General features: G+C 42.6%; 9 protein-coding genes across 9 annotated transcripts; 6 read left to right on the top strand and 3 right to left on the bottom strand.

The window, feature by feature from the left end:
• Window positions 1-469: 469 nt before the first annotated feature.
• On the top strand, window positions 470-5,481 carry EAF02_003604 (uncharacterized protein; the record flags this gene model as incomplete). Its single annotated transcript, XM_038899652.1, has 8 exons — window positions 470-864; window positions 923-1,248; window positions 1,300-1,667; window positions 1,722-1,912; window positions 1,978-2,683; window positions 2,737-4,184; window positions 4,234-4,979; window positions 5,030-5,481. The coding sequence occupies 8 exons, from the start codon at window positions 470-472 to the stop codon at window positions 5,479-5,481; spliced, it is 4,632 nt and encodes a 1,543-aa protein (XP_038760579.1).
• A 1,212-nt stretch (window positions 5,482-6,693) lies between these two features.
• On the bottom strand, window positions 6,694-7,392 carry EAF02_003605 (uncharacterized protein; the record flags this gene model as incomplete). The annotated part of the gene is made up of 1 exon (XM_038899653.1): window positions 6,694-7,392. The coding sequence occupies one exon, from the start codon at window positions 7,390-7,392 to the stop codon at window positions 6,694-6,696; it is 699 nt and encodes a 232-aa protein (XP_038760580.1).
• A 970-nt stretch (window positions 7,393-8,362) lies between these two features.
• Window positions 8,363-9,718, bottom strand: EAF02_003606 (uncharacterized protein; the record flags this gene model as incomplete). The annotated part of the gene is made up of 6 exons (XM_038899654.1): window positions 8,363-8,505; window positions 8,562-9,215; window positions 9,278-9,355; window positions 9,407-9,484; window positions 9,535-9,585; window positions 9,646-9,718. The coding sequence occupies 6 exons, from the start codon at window positions 9,716-9,718 to the stop codon at window positions 8,363-8,365; spliced, it is 1,077 nt and encodes a 358-aa protein (XP_038760581.1).
• A 402-nt stretch (window positions 9,719-10,120) lies between these two features.
• On the top strand, window positions 10,121-11,403 carry EAF02_003607 (uncharacterized protein; the record flags this gene model as incomplete). Its single annotated transcript, XM_038899655.1, has 5 exons — window positions 10,121-10,214; window positions 10,266-10,990; window positions 11,051-11,134; window positions 11,196-11,258; window positions 11,314-11,403. The coding sequence occupies 5 exons, from the start codon at window positions 10,121-10,123 to the stop codon at window positions 11,401-11,403; spliced, it is 1,056 nt and encodes a 351-aa protein (XP_038760582.1).
• Window positions 11,404-12,522: 1,119 nt separating this feature from the next.
• EAF02_003608 (uncharacterized protein) lies at window positions 12,523-13,815 on the top strand (the record flags this gene model as incomplete). Its single annotated transcript, XM_038899656.1, has 1 exon — window positions 12,523-13,815. One exon carries the CDS (start codon window positions 12,523-12,525, stop codon window positions 13,813-13,815), a length of 1,293 nt encoding a protein of 430 aa, XP_038760583.1.
• Window positions 13,816-13,934: 119 nt separating this feature from the next.
• On the top strand, window positions 13,935-14,837 carry EAF02_003609 (uncharacterized protein; the record flags this gene model as incomplete). Its single annotated transcript, XM_038899657.1, has 3 exons — window positions 13,935-14,173; window positions 14,199-14,475; window positions 14,538-14,837. The coding sequence occupies 3 exons, from the start codon at window positions 13,935-13,937 to the stop codon at window positions 14,835-14,837; spliced, it is 816 nt and encodes a 271-aa protein (XP_038760584.1).
• Window positions 14,838-16,221: 1,384 nt separating this feature from the next.
• On the top strand, window positions 16,222-17,828 carry EAF02_003610 (uncharacterized protein; the record flags this gene model as incomplete). The annotated part of the gene is made up of 2 exons (XM_038899658.1): window positions 16,222-17,395; window positions 17,509-17,828. The coding sequence occupies 2 exons, from the start codon at window positions 16,222-16,224 to the stop codon at window positions 17,826-17,828; spliced, it is 1,494 nt and encodes a 497-aa protein (XP_038760585.1).
• A 491-nt stretch (window positions 17,829-18,319) lies between these two features.
• On the bottom strand, window positions 18,320-20,055 carry EAF02_003611 (uncharacterized protein; the record flags this gene model as incomplete). The annotated part of the gene is made up of 4 exons (XM_038899659.1): window positions 18,320-19,082; window positions 19,137-19,549; window positions 19,603-19,949; window positions 20,010-20,055. 4 exons carry the CDS (start codon window positions 20,053-20,055, stop codon window positions 18,320-18,322), a joined length of 1,569 nt encoding a protein of 522 aa, XP_038760586.1.
• A 2,041-nt stretch (window positions 20,056-22,096) lies between these two features.
• On the top strand, window positions 22,097-23,327 carry EAF02_003612 (uncharacterized protein; the record flags this gene model as incomplete). The annotated part of the gene is made up of 3 exons (XM_038899660.1): window positions 22,097-22,905; window positions 22,961-23,095; window positions 23,198-23,327. 3 exons carry the CDS (start codon window positions 22,097-22,099, stop codon window positions 23,325-23,327), a joined length of 1,074 nt encoding a protein of 357 aa, XP_038760587.1.
• Between the last annotated feature and the right edge of the window lie 636 nt (window positions 23,328-23,963).

The following is a 23,963-nucleotide window of genomic DNA, read 5'->3' on the forward strand; positions in this document are numbered from 1 at the left end:
CTCGTATCTCGTATCTCGCTCGGGTCGACATTCTGTATGATATAATGTCGAGAATGTATAATCTGTGAGCCCCTTTGTGTGTTCTCCGTCATATTGGGACCAATTGAGTAAGCCACTTACCCATTTGACGGTAGTTGAATGGTCAGCTTTGGAGTTGGCTGGATTTTATTTATTTATACAAGAGACATAGCTCCCACCCACTCCATACACATTGAAGAAAGCGTTTGATCTGAACTTAATTTCGACTGCATTCTTGTTCCTATCTCTTCATCAAAATTTTGGAAGACCAAAGGAACATTCAGCTCACGGTTTCTCTTTGTCTTAACTTTTATGCCCACCGTCGATACTTTTATTAATATCCTACAATTCTATCCTTATCAGTAATAATTATCAGTGACGACATTGGCTATACCCCACATCCACATTCGACAATTGAGCTTGAACCACAGGACGAGTGTGCCAATTAATTATGGCTTCCGCTTCGAATCATGAGCGTCATGATTATTTCCCCGAAAGATCAGACAATATTCTGAATCCTCAGTCGGAAAATTACGAGAACGATGTTGAAGGAACGATATCATCAAGCAGCGATGACTCTCTAGATCCAGATACCACATTGGAGCCCGTTGAAACCAACGAAACTGCTCGAGAAAGACAATTCGAATCAATAAGGGCAGGAGACCGAGAACAATTACAGAGAATAGCTTCAGGTTTCGGGGGGTCTCAGCTTGGAAGAACTTTGACTAATGCTACAAATGGAACACATGAATTGGAGAAAAAAGATACCCTGTATGGGGTCAAGTTGGGAGATTCCACGTTGGACCCCAACTCCCCAGATTTTGACGTATATAAATGGGCTAAGATGTAAGTTTTGGCATGATCAATTAATTGTTTGGACACGGACTAATTGTGTACTTTCCAGGATGATGAGGCTGGTTGATGAGAATCAAGTCATACAAAGACGTGCTGGAATTGTATTCAAGAATCTAAAAGTGTGTGGCTCCGGATCAGCAATAAACATACAAAAGAATGTCGGCTCTCTGTTGATGGCACCTCTACGATTCAGAGAATTTGTCGGGAAAGGTTCGGAGAAGACCATCCTCAATGATTTTAATGGCGTTTTGAAATCAGGAGAGATGTTGATTGTTCTCGGAAGACCTGGGTCCGGTTGCTCCACGTTTCTTAAATCTTTAATGGGGGAACTTTACGGATTGGACATGAAGTCACAATCGGAAATTCATTATAATGGTTTGTTATATTCATACACCCATTGAATAGTGATGATGCTAATGATCATAGGTATTACACAAAAGCAAATGCTCAAACAATTTCGAGGTGAAATTGTATACAATCAAGAAGTTGATAAGCATTTCCCTCATTTGACTGTTGGAGAGACTTTAGAATTCGCTGCGAGTGTTCGAACGCCTCAACAAAGACTTGTTGAGGGAACAACTCGTTCAGCCTGGGCAAAGCATATGACTAAGGTCGTCATGGCTATTTATGGATTATCTCACACGTACAACACCAAAGTCGGTAATGATTTTGTACGAGGTGTATCTGGAGGTGAGAGGAAACGTGTTAGTATTGCTGAGATGGCATTGGCTGGTTCACCAATTGCTTCATGGGATAATGCTACACGTGGTTTAGATGCTGCAACTGCTCTGGAGGTGAGTAAACATTCACCATAGCAATCACTAGCAAATCACTGACTCGAGAAATAGTTTACAAAATCATTGCGAATGACTGCCAATCTGTGTGGTTCATGTCATTTAGTTGCCATTTATCAAGCTAGTCAACAGATTTATGATCAGTTTGATAAAGCTATTGTGCTTTATGAAGGCCGTCAGATCTATTATGGTCCTTGTGACCAAGCGAAGCAGTATTTCGTGGATATGGGCTGGGAGTGCCCAAGGTAAGTGCACACAACAAAATGCCATGATTACATGCAATTATTTGGACAATACTGACTGAATGTAGCCGTCAAACCACAGGTGACTTTTTGACTTCGATCACCAATCCCTCAGAACGAAAAGTGAGACCCGGCTTTGAGAAGAAGGTTCCTAGAACTCCTGAAGAATTTGAGAAATACTTCAAAGATTCAAAGATCTTTCAGAGAATGATGAATGAGATGAAATCACACGAAGAGGAATTCCCAATGGGCGGCAAAACATTGGAACAATTCAAAGCAAGTCGAAAGGGTATGCAAGCAGACCATTTACGGCCAGAGTCACCATATACAGTCAGCGTTGTCATGCAGACAAAACTTTGTGCAAAGCGAGCAGTTCAACGGTTATGGAACGACAAAACATCCACCATTACTACAATAATAGGACAGATTGCTATGGCTTTGATCATCGGATCTATCTTTTACAATACCCCGGATAATACAGCAAGTTTCTTTCAAAAAGGAGGTGTACTTTTCTTCGCGGTATTGCTCAATGCTCTCATCGCCATTTCGGAAATTAATACTCTATACTCTCAACGACCGATCGTAGAGAAGCAAGCATCTTACGCATTTTATCATCCTTTCACTGAAGCTTTGGCTGGTGTTGTCGTTGACATACCGGTAAAATTCGCCATCGCTACGTGTTTCAACATCATTCTATATTTTCTCTCTGGTCTGAAAAGAGAAGCAGGTGCATTCTTTGTCTTCTTTCTCTTCAACTTTGTCGCGATTCTGACGGTAAGAATTCCTCTAACGCTACAGTCATTTCACGATACTAATAAACACTTTAGATGAGTCAAATATATCGCAGTATTGCAGCAGCGACGAAAACCATATCCCAAGCATTAGCCATAGCTGGTGTGGCCACACTTGCGATTGTCATTTATACCGGTTTCGTTATTCCTAGACCACTAATGCATCCCTGGTTCAAATGGATTTCATGGATAAATCCAGTTGCATATGCATTTGAAGCTTTATTCGTCAATGAACTACACGGAAAAAAGTTTGTTTGTTCGACTTTAGTACCAACAGGTCCTGGCTATGTTCAAACTGGTACCAACTTTGTTTGCGCTGTTGCAGGCTCTGTTGTTGGCTCGACTACTGTTAGTGGTGATGATTACTTGCAAGCACAATTTCAATACTCTTACTCCCACATCTGGCGTAATTTAGGATTCTTGTTTGCGTTCATGATTTTCTTTTTGGCTTTCTACCTCCTTGCAACAGAGTTCAATGCATCCACAGACAGTAAAGCCGAAGTCTTAGTCTTTCGTCGTGGACATGTACCAACGAACTTGTTGGCCGCCGAGAAAGCTGCAAAGAACGACGAAGAAGCACATGTCGGGAATGGTTCTGCTGTCAAGGAAGGCAATTTGGATAAACAAGGAGAAGAAGTTCAAGCATTGCCCCCTCAAACAGACGTATTTACATGGAAAGATGTTTGTTATGATATTAAGATCAAGAATGAACCTCGCAGACTTCTTGATAATGTATCCGGATGGGTCAAGCCTGGTACCCTAACAGCCTTGATGGGTGTTTCTGGTGCAGGAAAAACAACTTTACTTGATGTTCTTGCCCAAAGAGTCTCTATGGGTGTAATCACAGGTGATATGTTGGTTAGCGGCAAACCCCTCGACGCATCCTTTCAACGAAAGACCGGATACGTTCAACAACAAGATTTACATCTTGAAACCACAACTGTTAGAGAAGCTCTTCGATTTTCTGCTATGCTACGTCAACCAAAATCTGTTTCTAAAAAAGAAAAGTATGATTTCGTGGAAGATGTTATCAAGATGTTGAACATGGAAGAGTTCTCGGAAGCAGTAGTTGGTGTTCCAGGTGAGGGATTGAATGTGGAGCAACGAAAGTTATTGACCATTGGTGTCGAATTGGCTGCTAAACCTGCACTCTTACTCTTCTTGGATGAACCTACTTCCGGTTTGGATTCACAATCTTCATGGGCAATTGTTTCGTTTTTGAGAAAGTTGGCCGATAATGGTCAGGCGGTCTTGGCTACTATACATCAACCTAGTGCTATTCTGTTCCAAGAATTCGACCGATTACTATTTTTAGCAAAAGGTGGAAGAACTGTATATTTTGGAGATATTGGTCATAATTCGGAGACTCTACTCAAATATTTTGAATCTCATGGTGCGGCCAAATGTGGAGAGGATGAGAATCCAGCAGAGTATATGCTGACAATGGTTGGTGCTGGTGCACAAGGAAAGTCTACTCAAGATTGGTAAGATTGATTCTCGTTCCCTGACATCACAGAGACTAATTCAATATAGGCATCAAGTATGGAAGGAAAGTGATGAAGCCAAAGATATCCAAAGAGAAATCTCACGCATTCAACAAGAAATGGGCCATCAATCATCTCAAGATGATAGTAATTCCCATGGCGAATTTGCCATGCCATTTACTATCCAACTTCTTGAGGTCATGAAGCGTGTATTTCAACAATACTGGCGTACACCGGGTTATGTATACTCCAAACTTGTTCTTGGTGTGGCATCTGCTCTCTTCATTGGATTTTCATTCTTCCACGCCGATGCATCTCAACAAGGTCTTCAAGATGTTATCTTCTCCATCTTCATGATAACAACTATCTTCACCACTCTCGTACAACAGATTATGCCCAGATTCATTCTACAAAGAGATCTTTATGAGGTTCGGGAAAGACCATCAAAAGCATACAGCTGGAAAGCTTTCATCATCGCTAATATCGCCGTCGAAATTCCATATCAAATTCTCCTTGGTATCATGGTATTTGCGTCCTACTTTTATCCAATTTATACCAACAATGGTATTCCACCATCAGGTCGACAAGGTCTTATTCTCCTTCTTCTTATTCAATTTTTCGTCTTCGCTAGCACATTCGCACACATGCTTATTTCCGCTCTTCCGGATGCTGAAACTGCTGGTAATATCGCAACATTGATGTTCTCACTTACCCTGACCTTTAATGGAGTCTTTCAACCCCCACAAGCTCTTCCTGGATTTTGGATCTTTATGTACCGTGTTTCGCCTTTGACTTGTAAGTTCTTCTTTCCGCTACTAGTAATCATCAATTCTAACGTCTTTCAGATCTCGTTTCAGCTATCGCGTCTACTGGTCTCTCCGGCCGTCAAGTAACCTGTTCCGACAATGAACTTGCAGTCATGCAACCACCCGCTGGCGATACTTGTGGTAGCTACCTCCAGTCATATGCCACCGCAGCTGGAGGTTCCATCTATAACCCCGAAGCTACAGCAGATTGTCAATATTGTTCTTCATCCAACGCGGATCAATTTCTCTCGTCGGTAGCGATTAGCTATAGTACTCGATGGAGAGACTATGGTATTGTTTTCGCATACATTGTTTTTAATATTTTCATGGCGGTTTTGTTGTATTATTTGATTAGAGTTAGAAAGAGTAGCGGGAAGAGCTTCAAGGAAAAGTTGGGGGCTTTGGGAGCACTTTTCAAGAAGGATTCGAAGAGTGATAATACGAAGACGACGGGAAAGAAAATGGAGACCCCGCAAGCTAAGGGTCATTAGTACTTAGGGTGTGGATGGTTAATATGTAATTATTTAGGTTGGTTTGTTGTTTATTAGAAGGGGGCATGCCTCCAGATGGCTTAGCTTTCTTTTCTTTTCGTTGCTATTGCTGTTGCAATTTTTTGTATATTCTTAATGAGACTAATGGTACATACCTGATTTGAAGTATCTACAATACTCGTATATCCCGTGGGTTTCAAGAATGAAAATGAGATTAGTGGGGGTGATATACCCCGCCAAAAATAATCGATGGTGCTTTCCATAGGGGTCGTGCTTGATCATGACTCATATCAAACATGGACAGAACAGTTTTCCGAAGATTAATGCTAAGTAGCGTATAAAAACCCATGCATATTTATGCGATTGTACTTACAAGCCGGGTCAACGCCGCAAGTGCAGGACTGATAGTATTAGTCAAGAAATTCTGACTCTGAAAATTGGCTGAGAAATCGGTGTACTTGAGGTAAGTGCCAAAGACCGCATTCATGAGCGTTTTCTCCAGTAGGTGTTGAAGGATATTTCGGGGGCGTTGGGAACGACGGTTTGTTTACTTCGAGGGTTACGCCGGCTATTAGGTAGCCGTTGTTGTCGATGACTTGGAGAATGGATACGAAATTTTCGGTATCGTTTTGCACGACTAATCGCGGGAGTAAACGGCCTGCTGTGTTGGCGTTGAAGACGTTGGCGCCGAAGGCGGCGGAATTGTAGTATTCTAGGAATGAGGAGGATGCTGGGGATGCGTAAGCGTAAGGGATCTCGAATTGTCGAGTGTGGAAAGGACGGGCGAAAAGACGCTATCGATTGTATCTTGCACGACGTCAAGACCTGTGACTGGAGAGATGAGGAAAAAACCGGGGCCAATGATCCAGACGATTTGTAAGCCGCTGTCGACCATCCGTGGCAATGATTGCAGGAATATTTTGATAGTCTGCCAATATGCGGTAAAGCCTTCTGTCATGGCTGGGGGCGCAAATTGCAAAGTCGCGGAGGATATTGAAGTGACTGTGGGATGGAATGCGACAGTTGCGGATATAGAACAATGTCGTATGTTCCTCCACCACCTCCAGATAGGGCCCAGAAGAGATCTGGATTTTGAGTAGAAGTAGCTGTAACGAGTGTTCCTACCCCAGTCACAACTTGCCATTCCAAGACCTGGTCAACTGCCAATCCGAACTCTGTAGCAAGCGGTCCGTGTCCGCCTCCTTGCCCATATCAGCCAGCCGGTGCGACAGTAGGATAATTTACCGTAATAATGATGCCGTTGTTTGCATCGGCAAATTCATAGGCTTGTTGAGATGAGACCCCTGATCCGACTACTGCTGCCTTTCCTGTATATGCTGCAGACTCGTACGAGTCGGTGAGAGATATGGATGTGAGATGATATGTCCAAACGGCAAGAGCACCAGCCCCAGTGGATTTGCCATTATAGTCATAGCCGGTGGCGCGAATCACCGGACGAACATTAAAAAGATTGGCAAATTTGACTGCTTCTTTAACATCGTCCGCGGTAGTTGCATTGACTGTATAGCTAACATAGTTACCTAATGCACACAATGTAGTGTTCGAAAGAAAGGGATTGCACGCGTTATCTGCGAACATCCAAGCCATAGCAGAGCAACAGGAAGAGGAAGAAAGGTGGGTTTCTGGGAGAAACCAGTTTTCTTTCAACGTAGCACATACTATTGCATTATAGGTTGCAAACTGATCGTTGTGACAGACGGCCGCGATGGGGACGGGAGCAATTAGTTTTCCGCCTATTTTTGATTGAAACTGTCCCAATCGCTGATAGCATTTATCTCCTGGAAAGCAGCGGCATGTAGAGGGAATTATTGGTGTTGGCATTGCTTCATATGATGCGAAGGGTACCATTGAAGGTAACAAAGCTAGCATACTGCTAAAAATAGACGTCATGATTGCGATGATCGAGAAGATATTCCCAATAGCCCGTCTCGATTTTGAGAGAGCGGGGTCCGTCGTTTCTATATCGATTATCTCGTATCGGAAAAGACGGAATTTTTGTTGGTATCTTGCTGGTGACCAATGACTTATCACAAAATATACACACACAAAAGACATCAGTCGTAAGACTCTTGCATGACTGCATAATGTTGTCTCTCAAATTCTCGAATTTCAAGAGTTGGGGTATTGGTAGCCACTGGGTTACAGAGTACATCGGTCCGATTTCTTTTTGGGGAACCAGCCGTTGGGTTTTCACAATATTTGGAACTGCCAGCACTGGATAGTTACATTGCTAGCACAGAAAGATATTATATTGCAACGTCCCACAGCTTCTTAATCTGACAGATGCAATCAGCAATACTTTCGGTCGATAAACATGATATGCTCGACTCTAGGGCAACTGGACCGACTGTTAGTGTAAAAAGCAGGTGATTGTATCGGATCACTTCAACTCACACATCTCAAATATTAATGCTCCAATATCTAGGGAATATTGTGCCACGTTGGCCCTCGCTTGTCATTGTCCTTCGCTTGTCATTGTCCTTTGAAAGGTTAAAGCGACGTGGCGATTAGTTTCTATTGCGTCTGATAGCTCATGGAAGAAGAAATGCAAATAAAAGGTGATGGGAATATTCAATGGTGTGTAATTATTTCTGCTGGGTGTGCATTAACCTTATTAGCTTTACCCGGAACAATTTTGGCATGTGAGGTGTGCGATTATGAATGGATCCACATTCTAGTGTAAATGCATGGATTACTAAGCTAATCTTGACGACATCTCAACATTCACTAATTTCAGACTTCACTTCACTCTTGTTGGATACCCGACCAAATTTGGAGTGAGTAATATCAAATTTGCTTGGGATGTATGGATTAAGATTAAAATCTAACATACATGAGCCCTTCAGAGCGACCTTTCAAATCAATAAAAATCAGAGCACCAATGACACCATCGACAAGTTTGAGTGCAAAAGTCCCAAGCGTGACCAGCTTCAGAACACTTATGACACAAGTCAGACTTTCCTTTCGGATTGATACCTCTGAAAGATTCTGGATCTGGATTTACTATAAATCAAAAACGTATCAGTATCAAGATCATGAATGGGCAGAAAGAGACTTACCATAAGTAGTCCACATCTGGAGTTCCAGTTTGTATTGATGAATATCGGCTGATACACCGTTGAACTTACTGTTCAGATATAGCTTGTTCCACAAACAGGCCATCATCTTGACCGAAATCCATTCATTCCTATTCTTCAGATCACGAACTCCGTTTTGAGCGATGACTCGAAGCTGACTTGGAAATTTCTTAAGATCGACCTGGGAAGATATCAAAAACCCGTAAATCTGTGGTGCAATCCCAAGTTTGAAATCAACTATAGTTTTCTGGCTTGGCTCTTCAGGAATCCACATAAATGTAGAATCTTGGCGTAAAGTATCATCAAATTCAGACAGGTAATGCCGAACCTGGCCGTCAAATCCGACTTGTGTATTAAATTCAGCTTCGCATTCAACTTGAGGGGTGTCTGATTCACTGCGCTGGTCTGATTGCGAAGCTCCAAAACGTGGAGAATTATCGAACGGAAAAGATGGAAGCTGATCAGCGCTCTGAACCACTTCAGCTCCCATGGTCTTTTGAGGTAGCGCGGGAGCTGGACCACGGCGTGTCTTTTGTTGATCAGATGGTTTGGGGAGACCACTGCTTGTGTTTGGTCGATCAGGTGTGTTGAGGACTTCGGCTGGGACAGTGACATTCTTCAGATTATCTCTGGCAGCTGGAACGCAGAGTTAGTATGGATACCAATGGTGTAAATTCGAATCTTCAGAGTGAATTCACCTCTATGTCTGTTTGCAGCTTCCTCAATAAACTGGTCCAAAGTCTTTACCTTGGACCGGTTTTCAGCAGCTTCAGCTTCTAAAATTGCATCATTAGTATCTCAAAGATGAGTAGAATCCAATGACTTACTTGCTCCCTTGGGCTTCTGCGCTCCCAATCCTCCCTGCAGAATCAGATCTTCTCTCTTTCTCTCTTCTTCTCTCAGAGCTGATATGAAGATTAATATTCATGTTCTATATGCATATAGGCTTGCTCACCCTCTGTCCCAGAGAACCAGGCGTTCTTCTCGCTCGCCATTGTCGATTTTTCTGAAGTTAAGGTTAAAAAATGCGAACAACAGTCAAGGTTAAGGATGAAAAATTACTCACTGGCTTCTTCTTGGTTGCTTGCTTGTTCAAGCAATTGTGTTCTTCTTCTCATGTTGTTGACTCGATTTGCCATCTTTTCCGTTGTTTTAATAATGCAAAGTAAAGGTTTCGAGGTTTATTTTACAACTGAGGCGCTGATAATAGGACCATCGGCTGAAGCTGAAAGACTAGGGCATGTTAGTGTTATTTTGGCAATCGCTTAATTTCGCACTAAACCATTTTGATCTTATTAATTCTTCAGCGGTTGCTACTTGACTTTTACCCACATACAACCACGAACAATCATACATCAGAATCAACAAGATGTCAGACATCAAACGTGCTTATGCACTATTATACGTCTCAGTCGCGCCAAAAATCCGAAAGTATCTTCTGGATACAAAAGCAAAAAAATAAGACCCCCAACTGGCTGACACACGACACCACTGATAGATCTCCGTTATCTCTGGATCAAAGCCTCAAAGCTGTCAATGATATGGTGGTTTTATACATCAACAATACGGCAACGCCAAATTCTGATCCTGAGATTGTGAAGTTCGAAACTGAGCGACATGCTTGGGTAACGATCAGTAAGTGAGATTCTGAGATGAGGAAAATATCTTATTAACAATGGATTACAGACATGGTTTTCAATCAGAGAGCTGATTTCCCTGGCGTTCGGCCGTATGTCGTCACTCCAACAGCGATACAAAATCCTGAACAAAAGTCCAAGTGGAAGCCCGTTTCTACACAAGATATCGTCACCTGGAAGAGCATGGGCAACCGTGCTATGTTTCAAGGGAAGGAAACTTTAGACTTGCCGTGGGCAAAGCTTCTGAAAACCAGCCTTCATGGTTGGAAGATGGAGGATGGAATCCCCATCCCATTCTTTGGGCGTCTGATCCATCACCGCCGAGCATTCCTCCTGACCACTGGCACCAACTTCCGCACAATGACCAGTTTCCAGAAGAGGGTCGGGTCTCGAATCAACGTCACCGTTGAAAGACCTGATCGAAGAGATGGAGAGAATGCATCCATGGTCTGCATTTATCTGAACATCAGAAACCCCTCTGATTATCGCAAGGATAATGTTCTGATGGATGTTGCATACATTTTGAACTTCCTGAGCAGGTACAAGATCGTCGTCAGTCAATCCAAATTTGGTCAATTTGGATGTCCTGACCTTGTCAAGATGTGGGACTCTTTCGTGTCTTCTGAATACCCGCATTCTGTAGCATTCAAGTTGCCCGCTCCCATCGTGTCAAGATCTAAACAAGAAGAGGATGACGCTGAATACCACCGCCTTGCTGGGGAAGAAGATCGAAAGATCAAAGAGGCTGAGGAGAAGGCAAAGGCCGAGCAATTGGTACGTTATCATCTTGTACTTGTTTTTTCATTCTTTTCGAATTATACTGACATCTTATAGGCAGCTGAAGTCAAGAAGACATTTGAAGAAACTGAGAAGAGACAGCGGGCCGAGGAAGAGGAGGCAGCTGAAGAGAAGAGATTGGTATGTTCTTATCTTGCAGTTGTTTTTTCAATTTTTTTCAAATTATACTGACAACTCATAGGAACACCCTCTGATCAAGAATCCTCTCGAAAAACCTGATTGGCTTCACCAGAAGACTTTGAGTGTAAGTTTCATTGCTGGATCCCTTCACTCAAACATGACACTAACCATTTATATAGTGGATGGTTGTGAATTACTCTGAAGAATTATCGGGAGATGAACTCTTGATGGTGTTAAGACGAGATTTTGGTATCTGTCCCAAAGTCTGATCTCTGAATGGTGTTGCGAGGGATGAAGCATTTCTGGTTCATACTCTGAATTTCAGTGGCATATCAACATTGCTGTGGGTATGAAGTAAAAGAAAAAGCACCACAATACTACCTTCTTCAAACGTATATTATTTTCATTGTGATTCCCTCTCTAGAATGCTTTAAAATGTTACGTTGCTCTGGATTTGACAGGCTGTCATTGGAATGATCCTCAAACCTCAATGTGTAGGATTCCTAAGAAACTCAAGGAAATCACAATCATCACATGGTTGGGATCTGGAAGAACGGTAAAAATGGACGTCACTGCATATAAAGTAGTCGAAATGATAAATGAGTAGTATGATCCTAGTGCCCTCAATTATACCCGCAGATTGACAGAGAAGTTTGAGGACTACAATTGTGCGATGTTGAAGCAGAACTGTCAATTCACAAAACTACAAGGTAAACAGTTATTCGATATGTCTTCAGTCCAAACCAAAATCCAGGCTTTGGGGAAGAAAGAGACGAAAAAGTCAATCTGGCAGTTCTGGTATGAGATTTGACTTGACATTTGCGCCGTAGCTTCACAGCTTAAAAGGCAGAATAATACGAGAATACCACTCCATAAACACCTAAAATTACACATGTTCATGTAGACTCATAGAAAAGGGCACATAATGCATTACACCATACTTTTATGGTGGGTATAAGCCCTTCAGCTCCTGAGATTCGGAGACTCCACTCTAATAAACCCAATCCCCAATCGGGATACAAGTGCCAAATCGTAAACTACACATCCGTGTATTCTAATCACGTATGGCAATGGTCACAACAGAGAATTATTAGGTAATATGAAAGTGAGATGATATTTGAGCTAGTGTAGCTATCATGTGACCATGATTCGTTGCGCGGAGACCATGCGAGACTTCGAGATAACCACAAATTCTGAGCAGAACACAAACATCAAAGCATAAAACTTTGCAACTTTTACTTCAGAACTGCACATACCTCAACCAGTATGTCAAATTTGAGACACCATAGAGATTACTCTGAAAATGAAGAGATTCAATTACCTGTCCCAAAGCGAGTGCCGATCAATTGGTCCGACGAAGATGATAGAGCTCTTGCTGAAACATCATCATGGGAAATCCGAATCTGGAGGAAGTAAAGGAGTTATATGGAATTGATGCCACAGATATTATCCCCCCAAACACAACAGCATCTTTTCTATCTGATCGTGGAACTGACAATGTTCCTGTTTGGGCCATACTTCCTGCTCGGAGATTGACAAAGATACCAAAATGCCCAATTTTTAGTGGTCATCCTGGTTTGAACTTATTACATTACTCAATGTTATTGGCCAGATTTCATCGACTGCCTCATTCGAGTATGACTCCGAACAATACACGCGTGCGACAATATCTGGAAAATCATATGCCTCCATTACCTGAACCTCCAAGGAATCTGCCATTACACTCTGACTTCACTAAAAACATCAAGAGATGCGCTGAACAGAATCCCAGGGAATCGACCGTAGCTTTAGGAATTTCTCCTTTGGATTTCGATATCATCATAAACTCATGGGATGTATATGTTAAGGAGAACCCTGAACATAGATTGAAAACCGTTGCTGAATATTCAGCTCGGAGGACCGAACGTATACCGGCATCCGAGAATGGGGCAATTTTACAATTAAAAAAGAGAGCCTTGGTGAATGCATTTCGTCGACCTGCGGACAGAATTGCTGATGATGCACAAATGCCTGAAGAGCCAAATGATCTCGAATCTCCTGATATGACTTCTGACGACGAATCCCCGATCCAAGGTCAAGAGGATTTTGAAAATCTCGAGCGTCAATCTGAGCCTATGGCTGAAAATCCACCACCTGGGCAGCCAGCACAACATAGACGAGATGGACGGCGTGAGCCTGTAGCTCAGAATCATTACCAAAGTGACAGCGAAGATTCTGAGTATCAACCCAGATCCAAAGCTCCAAATGGACCATATAATCGTTCAAGAAAGCACCAAGGAAATAGAGACGAAGAAAATTCTGAACACCGGCCGGACTCTGTAGCTCAGTATCAGTCATCAAACTATTCGGCACAACACCAAAGCGAGAGTGAAGGTTCTGATCACCAGCTCAGCCCCGCAACCCTGAACAAGGCTTCTGATAACTTATCGGTACGCCAGGGAAGAGGTCGGCGTAAGGCCGGAGCTCGGAACAGGATGATGAAGCCTCCTTCCCCTCAAGGAGGTCCTTCTAGTGGTCGTCCATTATCCAAACAGAATCCTCCCGTCTTGGCTGAAGTGATTGTCATTTCCTCTGACGATGAATATCCCGTAAAAAAAGAAGCCCTGGAGCAGGACCGAGAAGAGGGAAAGCCCTCCCTGAAACAACGAGAACACGATCATCTGAACACTCGGCACAAATAAGAGAAAAGAAAGGATTCGAAGCTGGGCCGATAACTGTCAATAGATTTGGGGTTTCCGCAGAGAGTAGAAGAGGAACAGAAAACTATAGACTCGAAGGAGAGGAGGTTTCGACTTATCCCATGACTCCCACACGATTATATGACTCCCCAGTACAATACCAGAGAGGACCTGAACGTGGAACAGGATGGGGAGATTCTGATGTAGAGGAGGAGGATGATCAGCTTGAGGTCATGATGAAAGATTCGGCACAAGGCAGAAGAAAAGGAAATTCTAAATACCGACATGAGACTCTGAGTTCTCTATCACAAACCAGAGGAAAGATAGATTCTGATTATCAATACGAGCCTCCGAGTTCCTTGTCTGACCGTAGACAAAAAAAAAAGAGTTGAATCTGACATACAGTCTCTAACCTCTTCGGCACAACACGAAAGAAGAGATAGAAGTGCTGATGATCACCTGGGACCTACTCCTCGCACAAAATCACAAAACCATTCAAATAATCGTCGAGAAGAGAGCTATCCTGAGCTAAATGACTGGAATAGTTTGTATGACGAAGATCTTGAAGAAGATGAAGAATCTGAAAGATATATCCCTGAAGAGAACTTTCGTGTTCAGAGTTTCGGCATCAAAGATCCTGCACTTGTGGGAGGAAATGATGAGGTGAGTGCTTACGCATATATCCGCCACTCAGATGCTATTCAACAGATACTAATATTCATCAGGTCCGCAGACGGAGACGTGAACAACTTGAATCGACAATCACCAAAACTACTTCTGAGAGCCGTGACGAGGACAACAATCAGAGATCTGAAGAAGATGTAAGAACAAGCTGGCATAAAGATACCCCGCACATGCTGGTTGAAGGAGAACGTATTCATGGAGCTCTTGGGCCAGAAGTCAACGCATTCGACAAATTTCTGCTACAAGAGGCTAATATACAATCTGATAATGGTATGCGGGCTCTGAGTATCTCGGAGGAGAAGGAGATAGTGCCCTGGAAGAGGTTATCTGATAGGAGATAATGAAGTGCGGTAAATATCTGAAAGATTCAGTCTCGAAAGATATGTTGCTAGATCTTCGGATCATGATTTCTATGGATGGTAAAAGACTAGACAGTAGTATTCTGCACTTGCTTTGACTTCGATGGATTGATTAGGAATACTCCGCTGGGAACCATGGATGCTGAAAGCTTCTATGAAGAACCAAGTCAGAGGTTGATTTCGATAACATTGGGGTTTAGTTTTTGTAGTGGATTAGCTAGCTACTAAGTGAATAGAATAAATTCATTCAATGATCGAAATAGGAAAGACTATATGCTTTGATAGGCTCCTGCCAATTCTTGACATTGAATCACTTGAGTCCCTCGTAGCTTCCCTGTTATTTCCCGTCAAAACGAACGAATCTGGAGATTCTTTTGCATACATCTAAAGCTTCAGACATCGACGCATATGCTTCAACCAATATCTGCTGCAGTCCATCTTGTCCACGAGTTTCCCGAATTGTAGCAGTGTATCGTGTCTGGGACTCTGGTTGGCTTGTTTGATCAAGCAAATGTTGTCTACATCACTGCCTAATAGATTGATTAGATATAGTCTTCAATTTGTAAATTAAATTGATTCAGAAATAAGACTATAATTTTTTTTTAATAATAAGATATCAATAATAAAGCTCTAATTGTTAACAACAATTGGAGATCGCTTAATTCCACACTAGTTTCTTCCAATCTCATTATCTCAGCCATTGCCAGGAGAAATTTTTCCACACACAACAACAACAAAAAATTATCAACTTCAAATTTTAAAGCATCGATCATTGAAGATGGCAGATCTCAATTCATACTACGCGCTACCATATATAACGGTGGAACCACAAATTCGTAAGCATCCCGAGAAGACAAAGAAAGCAAACCAAAATCCGATCAACTTTTTGACGCATGATCAAGTTGATGGGAAAGAGCTGACTCTCGATCAAAGGTTCAGATCTCCGAAGATCATAAATGCCAATTCAAACCCTCGTAGTGAGGTACAAGGAGCTGATTGCTCTTCCACTTACGTGGATTATTCGATCTCATCTTACTCTGAGTAAGTAAGACTTTGGTCCTCTCCATGAAGAATAATTACCTTCGATCTATCGCTGACCTTTTTTTTCTTACCAGACCGAAGCCAAAGGTTCTGATAAAGATCAAATTTGATTCTGATTACGTCCTCTTCAGAACGTAAGTCTTTTGTTTTCCCTACTCAGAATACTTGCTTTCGATCTATTGCTGACTTTTCATCGTTTCACAGAGAAAAGTTCTTCTGATTCGCCCACCCACCAACTCTGGTTGCTGTTGGACAAACGGTAAGTGTTCCTATCACTCGCTTTTGGTGAATAATTACTGACGTTCGTATTTGATTCTTAGGCGCCATGTCTGACAGCGCTCCTGTTACACCAGCGGCTGGAAAGCGCATCCATTCACCTGAAGGAGAATCTTCCAACAAACATCTGAGGTCTGCTGAAACACACAAGCAATCTGTCTTCACAACTCCCAGTGGAGCTGATGCATCAGCCAAGGCACAAAACCCAGTGTCTGCACCAGTGGAGACAAACCCTGAAGGTGAATCCTCATCAGCAGCGACTCTGTCGAAGATTCAATCTCTATTATCTGGATCTCTTATCCACTCCACTCCATCTGATCCAAAGAGACCCTATACACCCCCAAACATCACACTCATCGCGCGGAATATCCAGTCATCATGCCTTGATAAAGCTAGAGATTGGATCCCCGCTGATGGAGATGGAGTGGAGTCAAAATGGGCTCAAGACCACATCATATTCAATCCAACATCCGAACCAGACGATGCTTCGTCGTTTCCCCGATTCAGGTACTATTTTGATGCGGCAGTTTACGCTCTGATGAGAGTGGTCGGTGCCAGTGATAGGTGCAAATATGCACCTGCCGATTTCAATTCACATGGTGACATTCTGAGGAAGAGAGTGTCCGTTGGTTTATCAGCGGTTTCTGATAATCTTCAGATTATCAGATACGATAAGAAGCCTCTCCGCGGGAGTGTACCTTTGGCACTTCCTGATCATCACCTACCTGACTATGTCGATGTCGATAAGTCCAACAAACCTGACTGGCCAGCACAGAAGTTTGGCGATCTCGACGTCAGACCAGTTCCGAACACAAGAGAGGAGCTGGCAAACGAGGCGATTTTTCAGAAAAACCAACAGAGATACAAAGAATCTGGGTTGAAAGCACTATCTGGAGTGCCTGATCACGATGACGAGCCACCATCTGACGAAGCCGACGTTCAGACTTTAATCAACGCAATTGCGAGAACTGACGCAAACCCTTCCAGGCCAAGTCATAGCCGGAAGGTCAGCCAACCTTCACCGCTGAGCGGGCCGCCAATTATGGCAACGCTGACATCTCAGAACAATAAAAATTCTGATGACGTCTTCGCAAACTCAGTTGTTGGATTCGGGAAGGCTGACACGAAAATTCTGAAGGCCAACCTTCAAAAAGCCATTACAGCGATCGAGGAGATCGACGTTCTGAGAACAACTGTCTCCAAGCTGCAAAACGAAGTTCAAGGTCAGAACTTTCAGCTGATATCCAAGCTGAAACTATTCAACCTGCTGATATTCAGCCTGCTGATATCCAACCTCACACCCAGCCCGCCATATCCCAGCCTGCTGATATTCAAGCCGGTATTCAGCCTGCTGATATTGAGCCTGCCGTCATTCAAGCCGATATTCAAGCTGATACCGAAGCAAATGCCATCCGATCTGCTGATACCCAATCCGCCATCTTCCAACCCGCTGACATTCAAGCCGGTGCCATCCAAGCCGCTGTCATTCAAGCCGGTGTCATCCAAGTCAGTGTCCACGCCGATACCGAAGCTGATATCGAAGCTGATCTGAATCCTGTTCACAATACAGATTCAGTAGCTGAAAGTTCTGAAGCCAATCCCTTGCTTGACACGAACCTACCAGTCAAGTACAGGTGGACAACAAGTCGATCTTGAACACAGCGTTGACGCCCAAGAGAATCGGGTTTCTGTTGGGAAGGTTGATAAATCCGCTCGTCACATTGCTCTTAGTGAGCCACAAGTATGTCAAGATACACAGGAAGCGCTATGATTAACATATCGTCCATAGCTCCTATCCCTACTCTAAATAGATATCCATGGGAAATTAAAGTCTCAACACTTATCGTTTGCTAAGTCCAAATGTTAAGCTCATATGTATATATATAGGAGTATTTCCAAATAATTCAAATAATTAGGAATCACATTGCAAATGTCACTTGGTATCTAGATTTATTTAATGAGCGAAAATTTCTTTCAATAGCATCTTAATTGCTGGGATCTAACTAAGATAGACACTTTATGTCAATGAACTATGATTTTGATGTTGCCTTGATCAATTTCCCACATCGACTTCGTCTCTCCCTATGAACAAAGGAATAAGAGAATTGAAGTAATCTAGAGTCATTCCCTTCCCCCGCAGCCACTCTCTATTCCTCATCCCTATCTCGAACAACTCTCTTTCTTCGCAAGGCTGCAAGATCAAATTTGTATTGACAGAATCTCTCCTTGTACACATCTGCCTTGAAAAGATCTCTCCATGCAGCTGTCATTCCTGCGACTTGCTTGTCCATGTCCTCCTCAACTGTCAGGGCAACCGTCTCGAATTCATCGAACTCCCGATCCTCCATCATTCGATCCAGCTTACCAAGCATGGTTTCTCTTGGCCATGTTGCACGGAGGTTATCGAATCTGCGCTTCTGTCTGCGGAACTCTGCAGCTGTATCAGGGTTCTTCTTGCGCTCAAACTCTGCGGCATATTTTTCGATTAATAGTAGCCAGTGAGCAAATCCAGCATCTTTTCTCTCCCAAAATTGGTCTCGTTCAGATTTGAAAGACTTTAGCTTGTTAGAAGCATCTAGCAATCTCTTATACTGGAGTCGCAATTGCTTGACCACTTCTTCCCTATGCTGCTTGAAACTAGAATTTTGCATAGTCAAATCGGCATTTCTGGCTTGGAACAGAGACTCTTCCGGGTCGTTGTTGCCGTCTTTGTTGCGGTTTGGGTTTGGAACATGATACTCAGTGTATCTCTTGTAACCGAACTCGATAAGTTCATGTATGTCCTCTGGATGAGAACGAATATTGTCGTGCATAGTTAAGGGAGCGCGGAAATTCATGTCCATCTTGAAGGGAAGATATCGCTCGAAGCTCTCCGCGAGAATGACAAGCTTTTCTCGCATCGTGAATATTCTGTTTACTTAGTTAGCACATAATCTTCGTATCAAAGGAATTGAAGATTCTTACCTCTCAACTGGTCTACCGCTTTGTACCAGATTTTGTAGCATGCGAGTCAATACTTTCCCAGGCTCGTGGGAATTCCAGACAACTTCGTCTGGGTTGAAGCCGTCGATTTCATGGAGGAACGACGGGTACTCATTTCTGATGGTTAATTTTCCGACATTGCGTAACATGGTAAGTGGTGCTAGTGTTTCCCATGGCTTCCACGTACGGCATATTCCCAACCGCCCGACTTGAGCTGGATTAGGTGGACCGGTTCCTGTCTTCAACATGACAATCTCGATCTTCTTTGGACGAGCGTCGCAGACTGCTCTACAGAATTCGTAGAACTGTTGGTGTGAATCGGTTTTATCGACAGACGAATCGACGAGAACTTTCCAGGAACGGGCTTGTGTCATTGCCAAAGACTTGACAGGAATCTCAAGTCGAGTGAGTGGAGAGGTAAGCTTGTATCTGTATCTCAATATAGGACAAGGGCATGACATAACAGGTCTCTGCCCAAGCTTCCACCGCGATAGCTGTAATCGCACTTGATAATGAAGGTTTGGTCGTACAAGACCTCCGAAGCTTCTGCGTAGACGCTGCGACATGTGCGTAATATGGCCGGTGTGAGTCCATAGGTGGCTTCGACTCCAAACTCGGTGTCTGCTTCAATGGCCTTCATGGTTCCTACAACTGGATTTACTAAGAGCTCCTTGTAGATCATTCGTCTAACCTCGAGTGGGAGCTTGTCGAGTGCAGATTTTTTGGACTTGGTCATGATGCCTGGCTTTCTTCGGGAAATCCAGCGTGAGCCCTGTCGAGATTGTGTTTGGTTATCTAAATACAGTTAGCATGTTATAAACCATAGGAGCTATCGAGAAAAATTTGATATCTTACCATTGATGTCCGTCATCTCAATATCTGAGTCGTCTGAAGAGAACATTTTGACTGGTCAGGAGTCTCGAAATATTTGAATTGAAAGAGTATTTTTCTCTGTATGAGTATCTTTGAAGTTGGTTTTGGATGTTTATTCTCTGATTGAGAATGAGAAGAAGTTGCTTTGGATATTTTTCCTGCGAATGAGAATGAGAGGGAGAGCTCAGTGGATTGAGAGGTTTATATATTAATTGTATTGGATGCCATGTTCGCAAAAGTTGCCGTACACCGTACTGAGTTGGTAATCCTCATCAGAACCGTAACGAATCCAAATGTTTCCTCAAACCGTGCCAAATCGTATGGTCACATCCCAAGTCTTTAGTACGACAGTAGCAGTGACCGTAGTAAACTCAGAGGACTAGCAGTTCAGTTTACTATTCCATGTAGCCACTACCGAAGTTGATCACATCGTTGCTCATGACTTATCACCAGGTAATGACCGTAGATAATATCATGGTGGTAAAGTCCGGCACAATGATTTGGTTGCATCAACTAAATCAAAGTGAATGCAGTACGGTCCTCATAATTTGCAAAAGAGATGATCTTAACCGTAGTTCTCTGTCAAGAACCATACTTGGATATCCATGGATGAAGACCAGTTATACGGACCGTAATACCATATCAACGCCACTAGAAACGGCGCAAGGGTCGTAATGAGACATGTATAATGATTGATAGATGACAGTGAATTAACTCTACCTACCTACATCATGGTGTTTTTAAATGGTTGTAGAAGCATCACGTGACACACTCTCTTGTCGTTTAAATGCAGATGATGTCCTATCGTCTAATATCTAGGCGAACGAGATGGATTGGAAGATGGTTTATACCCATCATGATACGTACAATCATCTAATAGAGATGGACTCTCGGTAAAGATCTAGTCTATCACTCAATCACTCAATTTTTCAATCGCTCAATCGCTCAAATGCTCATATTCTCAGACGCTCAATCAGTCATGTTCATGCAGAAACAAGCACTCAAGTTAAAAATTTATCCACAAACGTGCATGTCTAAGTGTTGAATGGAAACTATACATTCACTAGATGGAGTTGTTAATCCAAAAATCTGGAGAATCTGATCAATATCATCAAATGTTATTTTAAAGCAAGTATGAAAGCCTGCATTAGATTTCACAATGAGCCAATCACAAGAGATGGTATTAGAAAGATGGAAACTCGAGTATCACTACTAATTCAATAGTCAGACGCCTTTGATATCTGAATCCTGACAGGATTCATTGCTTCAGTATAAATCTCTTTTAGCCACACTATATTGAGCTTGAAGAACTGCTTCCACTGGTTCCAGGTTGTAGAGATGCTCCAAATGTCGCGGTTGAAGAATAAAGTGTATTGCGAACTCAAAAATTGTGACTAATCGTTCAAATTAGTGAAGAAGTGCCGAAAGAAAATGTTTCATGGGGGATTGAATTCTTGATATATTAGTTCCTTACTTTCCTGTTAGCCTGGTGATAGATTAATTGGGCCTTTTGATCGGACTTCAGCAAGAAAATTTATCACTCATTAGATCTGTAATCAGAGAGCAAAGTTATCTTGCTTAGTGATTTTTGCAAAAGGACCTTGTACCCCTCTTCTTCCTACATGTTTTACAGTCTCTTAATATTTCCCTGGGTGTTTTCTGCAAGATAACACAAGACTGTGTTGCATGATTTTCGGGATCATGAGAGAGTACTGTATTAGCTAGCGAGGCGCTAGCGCTTCCTTATATAAATACTAGCTTCCCATGATTAGTAGTGATCAAGAACGATTACAATCATAATAGACTAAAACACTTTACACTTATCAACCAAGTTGACTATCAGCAATAATAAGCAACACAACAACCTTACGGAAGGCACGCAATTTTGTTAAGGAAACAATTCTGTGGTCCAACTTAATACAAGTCACGACGGTGGGATAGCAGGCACTGAGAACAATAGCAACAGAGAAGTATGGTGTGCTACCTTTATTCATCCGCTTTTCTAACACTTCAATGAACAGTCACGAAAGACTGCCTCTGAGCGATCCAATTTTTGAACATCTACCACAATGGAAATCGAAGCCGTACTTGATCAAGCCGATCCGCCCCCATCACTCAATACACTGCCGCTAGAGATTCGATTCAAGATCTTCAAAGAGCTACTCATCAATCCTGTTCTAGGAGAATTGAAATCTATTCTGGGAAACTACCAAGTCCAGGCTCCAAATGACCCTATCAAATATCATCTGCATCCTTCGATTCTCAGAGTCTGTCGACAGAACTACGAGGAAGGATGCGAGATCTTGTACTCTCAGCCATTCTTCCTATGCTATAACAGACAAATGTTAAATATGGGCCATCCGCAAGGGAATAAAAACATATTTACTCCTCTGTTGAGGTATGGTGGTTCATACCGCCAAAAAGGCCTGGATTGCAAAGAAATCAAAGCAATAACACAACCGGCATTTAAAAAGGTTCGACAATGGAGAATAATCATTAGCTCGTACACGATTAGGAAGGCAATAAGACCGGAGTGGGAGCACAACCTGTTTCAACACTTCTGCGACCTTGTGTTCGGTGTCCCTATCAGAGAGCTTGAGGTCATACTATGGGACCTAGCCGTACCCGAATATGGCGAGGAACTTATGGAGCCACGACAAACTTTCCTGCCTTTGACAATCCTTCGAAACGTAGGAAACTTAACTATCAGGGAGGCGGCACTGGATGAATTCCCACCACCTGCACCACGAAATAATAGTCGCTTTTCGCAAAGCAACCGCAAACTGTTGCTCGCTTATCCCGACGAGTCGAACCTCTTAGACAAGAAGTCATACAAAAAGTTGAAGCGCTTAGTCGAGGGTAATAGACCGGTCGAGAGGTAAGTTGTGACATTTGAAAAGTAACTTTACAGCGACAACAACTAACACAATCAGGCCTTCTGAAATGAACAGACACCTCATCAATTTTGTACTGTCTTTCGAGAATTTTGCTCCATGGAAGCTAGACCTGAGAAATATGGGTGAAGATGTAATAGCAGTAGCTCATAGTGGAAATGCGCCATTTCGCGGGTGAGAAAAGAGCTTTGACTTGAACCCCTATATGGATGATCCAAGAAATTTTCATGAGGAGGCGTTTAGAAAAGCAGCGAAAGCCTCGCTGAGTTTTGATAGTATGGGATTCAAATCCGTCAGAGCGGACATTGTTAAGCATCTTCAGCCACAGTACAATCGCATTGTTAATGCTTCTCGTGTCTTGGTAGCTGCCATTGAAGAGGACAAAAAAAAGGTACCGGGCTCTTGATCTAGAGTCACCAAGAGGATACGTTCACAAATATGAGGCTGCTAGACTGGTGATTTTAATCGAGAAGTATGCTGCAGCCTTCAAACGTGATCAGGATGAGAGGATTGAAATTGCATTTCGAGTTGAAAGAAAAGAAATAAAGAGTTTTCGCTTGGATCACCCAAGAGAAATAATGCTTCGAAGACTAGGAAGAGCCTTTGAGCACGGAAGATATGACTTGTTTATAGACGTGTTCAAAGATTTATTGCGTGATCTACAGGCCCAGTTCTCGGAAATCAAGCAGAGCTGGAGAGATTTATTCAAAAGCGATACACATGGAAATACGATATGTCGTACAGAGTATGATAGCTATAGCGGTAGTTTGGATGGTATTATCGACTTGGCAGTCTGATAACCAACTATTTGGTTCTGAATTGGTACATTCAGCAGGGTGTAATTATCATTGAAATAACGAGGACATCAAGGAAGCAGACAAAAACTGTGGTTATGCATGAGCATTTGCAGCCATTTTCAGCTTGAATCAGTTTGTTTGAGTTTTTGAAATTTGGGTGAAATTATGGAAAGTTTGTATTTTTTTCATGCTTTCTTTTCTTAGAGAGTTAGACAACCGATCAATCACTCTGTATCAAATACTAC

The sequence above is a fragment of the Botrytis sinoallii genome (genome assembly GCF_014898435.1).
Source record: "Botrytis sinoallii strain Bc 23 chromosome Unknown BSIN_005, whole genome shotgun sequence".
Lineage (NCBI taxonomy): Eukaryota > Fungi > Ascomycota > Leotiomycetes > Helotiales > Sclerotiniaceae > Botrytis > Botrytis sinoallii.